This window comes from Aplysia californica, unplaced genomic scaffold (assembly GCF_000002075.1).
Source record: "Aplysia californica isolate F4 #8 unplaced genomic scaffold, AplCal3.0 scaffold00355, whole genome shotgun sequence".
Taxonomy (NCBI): domain Eukaryota; kingdom Metazoa; phylum Mollusca; class Gastropoda; order Aplysiida; family Aplysiidae; genus Aplysia; species Aplysia californica.
Genome location: NW_004797625.1, coordinates 496737 through 509516, shown reverse-complemented (window position 1 = coordinate 509516; position 12780 = coordinate 496737). Strand labels below are relative to the sequence as shown.

General features: G+C 39.0%; 1 protein-coding gene across 3 annotated transcripts in view; it reads right to left on the bottom strand.

Annotated features, from left to right (window-relative positions):
* LOC101853102 (transcription initiation factor TFIID subunit 7) overlaps positions 1 to 12780 on the bottom strand; it is an 18144-nt gene continuing 5364 nt past the window's right edge. For all 3 annotated transcript variants that reach the window (XM_005103027.3, XM_035970990.1, XM_005103028.3), the window contains exons 2-12: positions 11925 to 12094; positions 10580 to 10714; positions 9060 to 9140; positions 8329 to 8425; positions 7429 to 7487; positions 6890 to 7018; positions 5606 to 5684; positions 3979 to 4149; positions 3477 to 3586; positions 1757 to 1816; positions 1 to 163 (exon numbers count right to left, since the gene is read on the bottom strand). In XM_005103027.3, the coding sequence (XP_005103084.1) occupies positions 131 to 163; positions 1757 to 1816; positions 3477 to 3586; positions 3979 to 4149; positions 5606 to 5684; positions 6890 to 7018; positions 7429 to 7487; positions 8329 to 8425; positions 9060 to 9140; positions 10580 to 10714; positions 11925 to 12020 (1050 nt within the window). In that variant the 5' untranslated portion in view covers positions 12021 to 12094 and the 3' untranslated portion in view covers positions 1 to 130. The remainder of the gene's footprint in view (positions 164 to 1756; positions 1817 to 3476; positions 3587 to 3978; positions 4150 to 5605; positions 5685 to 6889; positions 7019 to 7428; positions 7488 to 8328; positions 8426 to 9059; positions 9141 to 10579; positions 10715 to 11924; positions 12095 to 12780) is intronic.

Below are 12780 nucleotides of genomic sequence, written 5' to 3'. Positions count from 1 at the left end.
TTCGATATATCTATATACCTATTTTCCAAAGTTTATTTTCCTTGTATTGACAAAAACAACTGTATTTTAGAATCAGTAACACAGCTAGAGATCTGGTCCTTCCTTTGATGCTTTACTCTTGTAGAACGCTTCACTGATTCAACATTGCTGACAGTATCTCCAACTGAAATATGAATGATAAAACAATTCCTTATTACTAACACTGAGAGAATCACGAATCATTAATGTTCAAACATATAAAAAACACAAGAAACTTAAAAATTATGAGTCATTTTCATCTTGATTTAAGCAAAACCACATACAACATTAAATCTTAAAGTTAATGTATGCTTATAGACACCTCCAAAGAGCAAAGTTTAGAAGTTATTAGAAAGAGAGTACACTTACATAAAAGAGGTACTAGCTACAAACTGTGCCAAACTGCAGGACAGTTTCCATTGGCAGTGCGACAACAAAACAAATCAGATGAACACCAAGCCTGACCTTCTGCAATGCACACAATAAAGTGACATGGGTAATACTGAAGAAGCATGGGGTCCTGGACCTCGTTCAGCATCGATATATGCATGCAATTACAGTAGAGTCCACGAATCTCAAACACGAAAATCATGAATTCTCGGGTATCTTGAACATAATGCTCGGTCCCGTTTCAGTCACTATGTTTCCTTTGTATTGACTTCACGGAGTTCTCGAACACTCAGAACAAGCAACACTCGAATCTTGAACAAATCCACTTCTCATTCTCAACTAAAGACCAGGCTTTACAGCCTTTCTGGGCGTGGGTAGGTGTTTCTTTGTTATTGTTACAGCCAAAACGTGGCCCTTGTCTTGCCACGAGAGTCTGAAGGAAGGAGGGACAGGGAAGAGGAGTTGGGTGGGGAGTGATGCTGACCGCACCGTGTGACTGGCTTGCCACGCATGCAATCATGCAGTGGGACGCGTGAGGTGCGGATGGCATTTGGCGTAACTTTCTGTAAGCCAATGAAATGAGGGGAAAGGAATGACGTAGGAGTTGGCTGTGCACATGTGACATCTTCTGCTTTCCACTTTCATTCATCTTCTTGCTTTCACCATCAACACGTTCATTAAGGAGCTAATCACGTTAATTGTTTTAATGTTCTTTTTTTACCTATCTTGATTTTCTCTGCATTTCTTAATATTTGGGACTTTCAAGGCCATGACGAATTGCGGAAATCTCGAACACTATTTCCAACCCCCGACAAATTCAAGTTGCCCATGTTCCACTGTATTCAGTTTTTTAAAAATTTTGTTGGATGTTTTTGTCCCCTGTCCCTTCCTCCGGTGCAGAATTAAAGATTTGTTTGTTTTAGTAGAGGTTTTACGGCGCTCGCAACTGCATAAGGTCATACGAGCGCCAGAAAATTATATGTTTTACAAGAGAGTAACAAACATAAAAAAGAAGGAGGGGAGATAAGGACGATAGATGTTTGATAGCAAAGAAGGAGCAGACCACACCAGACCACCCGCCAACCACCCACAGAATTAAAGATTGGATATATTTCAAACAAAGATTAATCATAGAAACATTGTTAAGAACAATTGTAATATATATTATAATATATCAAGCAAGATCAAACAAAGCTGGGGAAAAATAAAGTTTACCCCCCCCCCCCATTTCAAGCTACTTTACCTCTATATCAGGGGTCACTTTTATTTAATTACCTCAAAATACTGGAGACTGTAAATAACCTAACCTGGTCTGAACAATATGAGACTCAAATAAAACTGCACCTACCTCTCTCTCCTTTTCATTTTCTTCCTGAACCAGTTTGTTGAAGGCCTCCTGCATCTCATCCTGAACAGGAAATCACAAAGAAAGCAAAGTAGAATAACAAAACAACAAGAGAGCTACAAATGTTGAACAGTTACTATGGCTCTATGGAAAATTCTTCCTGCAGTCATGGGTCACTACACTGTTTAATATTCTAATACCTCCTGTTCTTTCAGCCTGTATTTACCACATACAATCAGCTTGTTTCGTGGCGTCGGTGGCCTCATGGTTAGGCTCTTGGACTCGCAACCGTAAGGTCGTGGGTTCGAATCTCGTCAGGGGCCCGATGTTGTGTCCTTGGGAAAGGCACTTTGCACAAATTTTCCTCATTTCACCCAGGTGGAAAAGGGTACCCGGCGAAAGACAGTGAACGATCTTGTGAGTTTGATAGTGTTTGAGCGCGTGAAATCCAGGGCTTGCACTGTATGCTTCCGCGAAAGCCGAGAATATTTCTGAGTGTTCTCAGGGGGTCTGCTGGGGTAATAATAGTTGTAAAGTGCATAGAGCATGCTCTTGAGCATGGATATGTGCTATATAATGCAATTATCATCATCATCATTGTTTTGCAGATCAACGGCACATGTGAAATTTGATGGCTGAAGGTAAAGATTGCTGAACTTATCATCCAAATCTTATGGCTATAGACCTCGTCAGTCCCTGCTCTGACACTATTGTGTGCACTAGAAAGCACACTTTAAAAAAAAACAAGAAACCCTCAATAAATAACATTGGTACAGCTCACATTTCCACTCAACAGCAATCTATATGTGCTTTATCCGAAAAGACCCTGGAACACTCATAAAACATTTTTGATTTCTCAGGAAGCATACAGTGCTAGCAGCTGATTAAGTCCTCAAGCACAAACAAGCTCACAAGATCTTTTGCTGTACATAACTTGGTACCAACTCCCACCTGGGTTAAGCGAGGAAAATTTGTGTCAAGTGTCTTTCCCAAGGACACAACGTCAGGCCAAAATGGGGTTTAAACTCATGACTTTTCAGTTGTGAGCCCAACAGCCTAAACACACAGAAAGAAATAAGAGAAAGAACTGATCCCCATTACCTTTCAGTTGTAATCATAGTAGGACATGTTTTCCTCCCCCAACATCACAGCTCACATCATTTACTCATAATTGGCAGGCTGCCTAGACCCCGACTGTGAAGGTTAACAGACTGAGCAAAAAGGAGATACTCTATAGAAACAGAATCCACCACAGTGCGACACACACACACAGAGGAATCAAACTTACACCTCGTGAAGGGGATGGCGAAGAGCTCAATCGCTAAAACAAATAATGAATAACTAGCATCTGTTTTAACACATTCCCCCTCAACAGCAAAACTCTATGCAGTTTACAATCTATATTATGACTCTAGCAGACCTCATAGCACTCAGAAACATTCCCAGCTTCCTAGAAAGCACACCACAGGTACCTTTCCATTACTGTATGTACAAACCACCAGCACAAAATAGATGTTTTAGTTTTAGTACGAGTTTTACTGCACTTGCAACACAACAAGGTCATATAATAAGTGCTGAAGATTAGAGATGTTACAAGAGAGTAACAAACTACAAACACAAAAAAAGGAGGAGAGATTAGAACGACAGATGTTTGATAGGAAAGAAGGAGCAAACCACACTAGAGCATCGGCAAACCACACGCTCACAGAATAGATAAAAGTACCTTGAGCGTGTCCTCCTCTTGAGTGGCCAGCTGGTCTTCCTGATGACTTCTCCTCTCCCGGATCTCTTCCAACTGTTTCACCAACTCCTTTAATTTCTCCTGAAGTTCAGCTGCAACGGCAACGTCAACTTTGTTACAAATACTCAGCAAAAGAAATTGAAAGAGGACAAAAAGAAGTAGGGCGAAGCAAGAAATATTTTTTTAAAACCTAAGTAGGAATCACTCCTGTAACCAAGTGCACAAGTGCAAATTACAGTTGAAACTGCTGTAACAATCACCTGTCCAAGACAACCACCTGTACAAATAACAGCTTCCCACCTTGCATTTTTTCCCTTATATTATAATGACACTGTCTACGAGGACCACCTGTCTAAAATGACCACTTTTCTCCTTGGCCATGGGTGGTAGTCCTGGACAGGTTATACCATATATCCACCTGTGTGATTCAAGGATAGAAGAAGTGAGATTCAAAATTTGACAGACTGAGGCACGACTGTTTTACCTGTTACAGTGTCATTCATTCCCGTGTCTTGGCTCTCTGACATACTTTGGTCAAAGTTTCTCCTCGGAGTCGTTGGCCCCCTGGACTCATCCTCACCACTGTCCATAATATTGACATCTTTGTCCTCTTCTTCTTCCTCCTCTGAAGAGCTGAGCTCACCAAAAAATGATGCTGTGGAGGAAAAAAAACCAAATATTTATTTCTTTTTCTATAACTCATAAAGCGTATGAAGCACAGAGCATGCTACTGCTCTGGAGAAGAGATTAGACTTTGGCTACAAAGTTAATTATAGCACATCCTCCGTGGACATGATAAATCTAGAACATCCTAACTGAAGATGACTGGGAGAGCAAGATGAGTCAAAAAATTTGAATAACATTACTGCAATTTCCGCTACTGCAGTCTGAAGAAGAAAATCTGTATTCTCATGAAAATATATTACCCCAAGACTAAGGAGAGCATCTCTACCCTTCCTCCTGTCTATGTAAAGCTTAACTGACAAATGCAGCTAAATGACTTAACGGTCAAATGCAGTAAAACGACAAGTGTAATTAGTATGTTGATATAGCCTTACAGAGGGTTACTGTGCAGAAAATTTGATGATGACTTTTTACTGCATTTTGACGGAGAAAGTTTCAGAAAGAATGAATAACACAAGAGGGCACAATTAATTAAGCTACAAAACCAGAACTTATGCCTGGAGAGACACACTGCACAGCTGTAAACTTGAGCTGTCAAAAAAAACAGTGTGTGTCAGCAACCTTTGCATCCATAGACACCACACTAAAATAAAAACAGTTGAGAAGCCAAATTCTTTATATATTTATTAGAATATTGGTGCAACAGTCGGCAAATAAATCCATTAAATGGGTAACCTCAGACTCAGTGAAAGAAGTTATTATCCCAAGTTCTGAACATGCACTGTTGCCCTCAGATACCTCACCACAGCACACAAGTACTCCTAGAATCAGAAAGCCAGGGCCACTGGCTGACTGGTTAAAGACAACAGCAAGACAAGCAAGGGTAGTGATGGTTGGGCTTGTCTATGTCAGCGATTTCAGCTTTCATTCTATGTTTTAGTACGAGTTTTACGGCACTTGCAACATAATAATGTCATATAAGTGCCGAAGAATAGATGTAGGCTATTATAAGAGAGTAACATACACAAAAAATGAGGTGAGATAAGGACGATAGATGTTTGATAGGAAAGAAAGAGCAAACCACACCAGAGCACCTGCCAACCACCCAATTCTATGCATGCATGAATGCACTCACACACACACATGCACTTGTGCACAGACACAAACACACAAGGTTTCTCTCTCTCCTTTTCTGACGAGCACCCCTTCACGTTCAATCATGAGATCACTTTGCCAGTAGGTAAGTTGCCACACCAGCTGCATAACAGCAAATGGCACCAATTATCTGGCATCTGATGTAAGCTTTTGTTTTCATCGACACTTTAGGTTGAGAGAAACTGAGTGTTTAACAAAACAGTTTCGTTGAGTTTTATTATACGAAAGAGTCATGCGACATTTTTTGTTAAAGAAAATATTTAACGTACAGAATGAAGATAAATTTTCTAAAAACACCCATCCTTTTGAGAACAATAAATGAAAGTCCTTACCAACATCCATAGAAGCACTAGTCTCCGTTCGAGTCAGGTGAGCCTGAGAGGTGGAAACAGAGGCAGACGCATCCAGGGTCTGTGGGAATAGCACAATATTTTGTCATGGCTGAAATATGTTGACAAACTACATCTCTCTCTTTCCAAAGCTCTCACTAACCATAGTTTGAGTATATGCTGTTTAAGAACATTAGGCAATTAATTAGCAGTTAACAAAATGAAAACGGAGCTCTAAATGGAGCAAATTGGGAGCTGGGTAATAAACCTCAATGAAAGTGGGAAGACTTAATTGATGAGTGATACTCTATGAAAGTAAACCATTACAGTGGAAACCATATATAACAGGCCCGGTAATAACGGGGATCCGGTAATAATAGGGATTTTAAAAATCCCTGTTTTTTCCTACTCTTTGTCTCTATTAAAAGTTATCGGCAATAACAGGGCCTCATCGGAGCCCAACCGGTTATAGCAGGGAGAGAGGGAGAGAGGGAGAGAGGGAGAGAGAGAGAGAAAGAGAGAGAGAGAGAGAGAGAGAGAGAGAGAGAGAGAAAGAGAGAGAGAACGCTGTGATGGAGCAAGCCCACGCAAGCCATGCCACTGCGAGCACACGCAGCGTGTGAAGCGAGAGAGGGCTGCGGTGTGCTGCAGCCATCGATCTAGCCCGAAACCTAGCAACACGCACGAGTAATATGTCACCAACGGTCAAGCGCAAGAGAAAATGCCTTTCAATTGACAAAAAGTACGAAATAATCCAGGCTGTTGACAAAAAGCAAGCTCCACTGGCAGAGATTTGTTGTCAGTTCGACATTCCACAAGGGTCGATTCACACCATTATCAAGGATAGAGAGAAGATAGTGGCAGCATACTCCAATGGTAAGTTTGCTCTGGACCGAAAGAAGATGAGACTACCCGATGAAGATGCTGTGGACCAAGAAGCAAGGAGACAGTTGGTGCCAAACCCCTGTTCGTGGGTACTTGTGGCAATGGCATCTACCCATGAATAAGTACAGCTGGATTAGTCAACAAATGCTTACTTTCCTTGCATTTCTGATTTAACAGGGATCGGATATAACAGGACATTTTCTCTACTCCCACCATATATATATATGTTATATCAGGTTTCCACTGTATATTTTTCACAACATACCAATACCAGCAAAAAGTTCTGATGGTTAAAAAAAAGGAACATGTTGTTTAGTGCTACATCCTCTGAAAAAAGTATAAACCAACATCAAATATATGTCGTAAAGATCGAGACATTCAACAGTCATATCCTTAACAAACCTGTGACGTCCCAGAATCAGATAAAGATTTCTCATCGTCAACAATGATCTCATACTTCACATCAATAGCTTCAGCGTCATATCGGAACAGCCGCTTCACTTCCTTTTCTATTTCTGGCTGTTCCATGTACTGGGGACAGGACATGAGGTATGCATTATGGTAAAAGTTTCCAGGAAAAGGTGTCAAATGGATACCAATGAAATTAACTATTTTTAATCATACATTACTTTTCTTATCTTGGAACTAATACAGATTTTGAACATTTTCAAACTAATCCAGGAGACAGATATTTCTGCTCTCAGTGCACAATTTGTAGAGCAATGCATAAAATGAAGTGAAAGACCATTCAAATATTTGTTTGCGTGTCCTCTTTAAAAGCTCCGTCTTTTTACTCCTTACCTAAATATTTTCCCTGACATTCTTCACAGATAGGGTTTATGAATATAGATATATAACAAAACAGCTGCTTTTCCCTTTAAATCCATAACATCCCTTTTGCATTTTTAATAACCTGAGGCACATTGATCTCTGTATCTCACCTTTTTTTTCAAAGTCTTGCGGAATCTTCTCTTCCTTACATTCTTCAAGGGCAGGGTAACTGAACAGAAAACAAAAGACATCATGAAGTCAAACAACAGATAAAACTCAAGTTACAAATCAATCCTCACTTACCGCTTTAAAAAGACCTTTTATTGACATGGAGATCTCATGATTTGCATGGCCGTTTAAATGGTACACGTTTTAAACAAGTCAGAATCCAGTCGAAAACTATGGCATCAGCAATAACGAAAACTTCAGATAAGTCAAGCAAGCTATCCATACTTTTGTAGACACTTTGCTTTCTTAGAAATAGAACAACAGCTTTGGTTTCTTACAAAGGGAACGACAGAACGTGCCACAAGCCTTTGATCCTGATTGTGCCTCACTACACACCATGCTGCACTCTGAAAGCTGATTTTTCCAAGTTCCAAACATTCATCCGTTTTTGGGGTTTAAAAAAAAAATTCTCTCATTGCCTATGCCATCATCCACTTCACAAAAGCGCAGGAACTTTCGGACACCTTGTCAAACAAATGTTTTCTGTACTCATGGTTATGGCACAACTAATGTCTTTCTTAGGGGAAAGTGGCACTGAGTGGCAACAAGGGCTCTATGCACAGGTGTTCAAGTTAGACAGCTGCACATGACGTAGACTGTCGGGGTCTAATTGTTTTTCTTCCTCATACTCCACTTAAGATGGGAATGGTTTGGGGTAGCCAAATGGCAAATAGATTTTTAAAAATTCAAATCAGGGGTGTTACGGTTGTATTTTCGTAACATTGAGGGGAAAAAACATAATAATTCTGCCAAATTCATAATGATGGGCAACCCTGAAAATAGCACAAATGTTGTGATAATAAATTGGTTTTGCAAATGACAAAGGCATAACCCAAACATACGTCCATGATTCCATGCATATTTCTTGTCTTTGTCTTTCTTTCTGGGGCTTTCATTTTCATCTTGAGTCCAGTCCTCCTCTGTTTTACACACCAACATCTGAAATTTCATAATTACAAAAAAATGACCTTACAAAAGGTAACAAAAATTATTTCTAAAAAACTCTGCATTCCTAAAAGTTTTCTTTACCAACTGAAACTGTTTTTGCTATACCTCTCTATCTAGTTACTTTTCTTATACAGCAGATGGGAATTTGAAAGCATTATGTGCTATCATTATAATATGTCTGTTAAGTCATCCACATTTTAGGGAAAACGGAAATTACAAATATGTATGTTGATGATTAACAGGTATACAGTATGAAGACTGGTGGTTTACAGAACAAACGTTTAGTAGTCCAACCATACAAGTTGTCCAAAAGTCATCTGTATCTGCACTAGCCAACAAACTGTTAATCCACAAAGAGTCAACCCCACATAAACAGAGGCTTTAACCCATACTACAACTACCAACGTTTCCTTTACTTTATATAACAAAGCCCACAATTGTCTTCACTGAACATATTGCCCCTACAGAAAAGCTAACAAAGCTAGGAAGCAATCACAACTCCTTATCTGATAAAACTGTGCACCAGTCTGCATATAATTAGCATTCTCACATCTATACAAGTAGGGACAGTGTTTCTGTACATGCTACAAAACCCAATTATCCAAAAATGAAATAGGCAATTTACCTGACACACATCAGAGGTCTTGTAAAAAGTTTTCTTGTCAAGGGTCTTCAGAGACTCAATGATGGATGGAAGATCAAGAAGCTGTACAAGAGAAGAGAAGATCCAATTGAGTTTTATAATAAGAGGTGCTTTTTTTGCCAGATGAATCAAATATGCCTATTGAGCTCATAAAAGAGTTCAGAGGAACTAAGCTTCAATTGGTCCTGTGCTGATACCAATGTTTTGCTAATCCTGCAGTAAACTCATTCCAGTTTTAAAAATACAAAAAAGTTTTAGTATTAGTAAGCGTTTTACAGCACTTGCAACATAATAAGGTCATATAAGTGCCGAAGATTAGAGGTGTTACAAGGGAGTAACAAACATAAAAAAGGAGGGGAGACACAGACGATAGTTTGATAGGAAAGAAGGAGCAAACCACACCAGAGCACCCGCCAACAACCCACATAAAAAAAACCCAAAAGACCCCCCACAAGCAAACAAGGGAAAGAACAGATAACAAGTGACATTATTAATAAATGATGCTAGAAAAACTCATTGTGGTGGTCATAAAACAGTCAGAGGTCAGTAAAGTGTACCGGAAGAGATAAAAGAGAGAAATTAAGCATGAATGAGCCAACACAAAAGAGGTCAAGGGACAGTCAACGTACATACTGAAAGCCAGACCACCAAGAAAGTCTGTTTCACGCTCTAAAAAATTCCCTACTGATTTCAGATTTCATTGCCATTTTCTGTCACTTTTTAAGCAAATTATAAATTATGCTACTCCTCCACTTAAACATTAGGTACATTAGCATCTTAAGTAAGTCTATGAGACTATTTCAACAAATTTGTCATCATCATTGCCTTTCTCACCTTGCACTAGGGTATAGGCCACGGACAAAAACTACAGGTCTCAAAAAACTTTTTGCTGAAAAAATCTTTCTTCACTGACAGCACAGTGAAAGAATCTGTGTACTTTATTCGGGGTTGAGCGCTATATAAATGTCATTTATTATTATTATTATTCTACAAAACATGAATCTTGTGGAAGGACAAATACAAACTGTTCGACAATTAATACACATTCTCCTTCTCAATTCAGTCATCAATGGGTTGAACACGTACAACTCTCATAGACTTTAACACTTTGCCATCATAAGGCTCATGTAGTAAAAAGAAACTGGGAGGTAAACGTTGCCGATCGGTGTGATGAGGCGACAAAGTGTTAAGGCTGTTGGCCAGGAAGGCACAAGGATCTCAGATGTTTTGTTTAACAGGCATGGTGACCACAAGGGAGCAGCATGATGACCACATTCCACCTAGAACAAATTAGAATGAGAAATAGAATATTGACAAAACATTGATAGGAGGAGCAACCACACAAAAGCTTTACTCTTCATCACCAAGGGGCCAGTGGCTCATCGGCACAGCGGTTCCGCTGTGAGTGGCTAGTCGGAGAAAAGGAGTTATAGTGCTTATTTTTCTTGACGCTTACGTCACAGTGCTAAAAATAGCATCTCCATTTAAGATAAACTTCTCACCTTTGCAAAGAAAATATCTGGACCGTATCTGACTCTTCCATGTCTCATGTCTGGGTCCATCTCAATGCTGAGCTTATCTTTTAGCTGTACAGTTGATGTGTCCTTAAGGTCTTCATGAAGCATTGCTGCAGCATCCTGAAAGAGCAAACACTTATGTCACTGTAATACCTATAATGACAAACTGTGGGGCCTTTAACTCACTCAACCCAAGGCCTACACTTCCGGGTTGTCAGCTCTCCCAAGAGATTTTAACCACTTTTTGAAAAATTGAAAAAAAAAACCCAACTAAATTTTAACATATCCTACCCAAATTTGGCACACATTTGATTCAAACCTTTACTTGTGTGTAATAGTGTATTGAAAATTTGAAAGCACAATATGTCATATTTTTATGCACTACTCAATGGAAAAAGGTCCATATACAGAGACAAAAAGGGAAGAAAGGAATTGCATTCAAATATTGCACCCCCTCACATGGTTCACTAATATAGCTTTCTTTGTTCCAAATTTGGGCTTGCACTTCTGGTCAGTCTGTTTCAAAAGAAAAAATATTACTCTCTTTCAATTAGACTATGGTCTGCTTCACACAAAAGAAGTGTTTTCGGTCACAAGAGTGAAATTTTCCTAACCAATTCTGTCGTCATTAGGATTGTTGGAGCATTGTGCGCGCATAGCGATATTATCGGTGTTAGGGCTGGGAGAGTTAAACCAAATAGAAATCATTTTTGTTTACATAAATATAAAAGAGCACCCACCAAAACACTTCCAATGACATTGCTCCACATTATGTCTACTTCAAAGATAAAAAAGACAGAAATCAGTGTTTATTCAGTAAATGATCAAATCAATCATTACCTATCAGAATAAAGATAACAAGTGTAGTATAAAAGGCATAAATCCGTCTCAGTCCATTATAATTAATTTGTGCTGTGTCAGGAGATAATACTTAACAGCAACCGAAGAAGTATAATTTAATGTTGCTCGCTCACAGAACCCTATCATTTTAAACTGAAAGGTACCTGAAGTAGCTTTACGATTGATCTTGGATGTTTACAGCAGTTTGACCTCTTAGTCTTAACTTTAAAGACAAAATACAACATGAACAGGAGCCAGTTTCATCTAGAGGTAAAAATAAATTTATGCAAAAAAGAAATTATTGTAATTAAGGAAAATGACATTTAGTGACATTCCAAACTTAAAAGACTGTAATAATAACTGACTTGTAACATATATATAATTATATTATTATATTGACTCAACAATTGCTTTTTTCTCTTTCACTTTCAAGCTCTTTATGTTGGTGGTGAACCCCCTACAACACGCCTTTAGAAAAAAATCAACATACCGAAGGAAGCCTCAAGACAAACTGCTGCTCTAAATCATAAACATCAGTGGAGGTGGCGGGCAATTCTTTTTTCTTTACACCTTTTCCAGACATCATTGTATTAGTAATTAGGGTAACTTGACATCACTTAGTACAGCTGCTTCAATGGTCTACCTCTCAACATCAAGGACCTGAAGATTTAACAAAAAATTAAAATTACAGCAATTCATGTTTTGTTTTTTTAACAGTGACAGGGATGAACTCTGCCATGCAACACCATGAGACACTGCCTTGGACATACACTGCCTGACACTGCCCCTAGATTTAGATTTTATATGTCATATTATATATCCAAGAACTATTAATTTGGTAAATTTTTACTTTCCTTCCCACACACAGATGCACTGCTTAGGGTAAAAACGGCAGTAGTTTTTGCTGTGGATTACACATAAGGCCACTGTGCTATAACTGTCGCAAATTAATCATTTTCAAGAAAATTTCAAACATCACTGGAAAAAAACAAACTATGGGGTAAAAAAGAGGGGATTTTTTTCAACGTCAAAGCAGCGTGTCCCCATGACCACCCCCCCGCCCCCTATTGGTTTAAAGTACTAAACACTGTAGACCTGCCACTCTATGAAATCTAAAAATCAGGATCTCAGGGGGGAAATAATTGGGATTCTGTGAAAAAAATTGGGATCAATGACAAATCACCAAAGTGACTGCCAAGCTGACTTTAAAATTGTTTTGTCTACGGGTGTCCATAAATATATCTGCATGTATGCGCCCTCTGAGTGTGTGTGCGTGTGTGTGTGTGTGAACATTATTTTTTTTAAATCCTGAAGTATCACGTCAAGGACTCCTAGTCAGGGTGTCT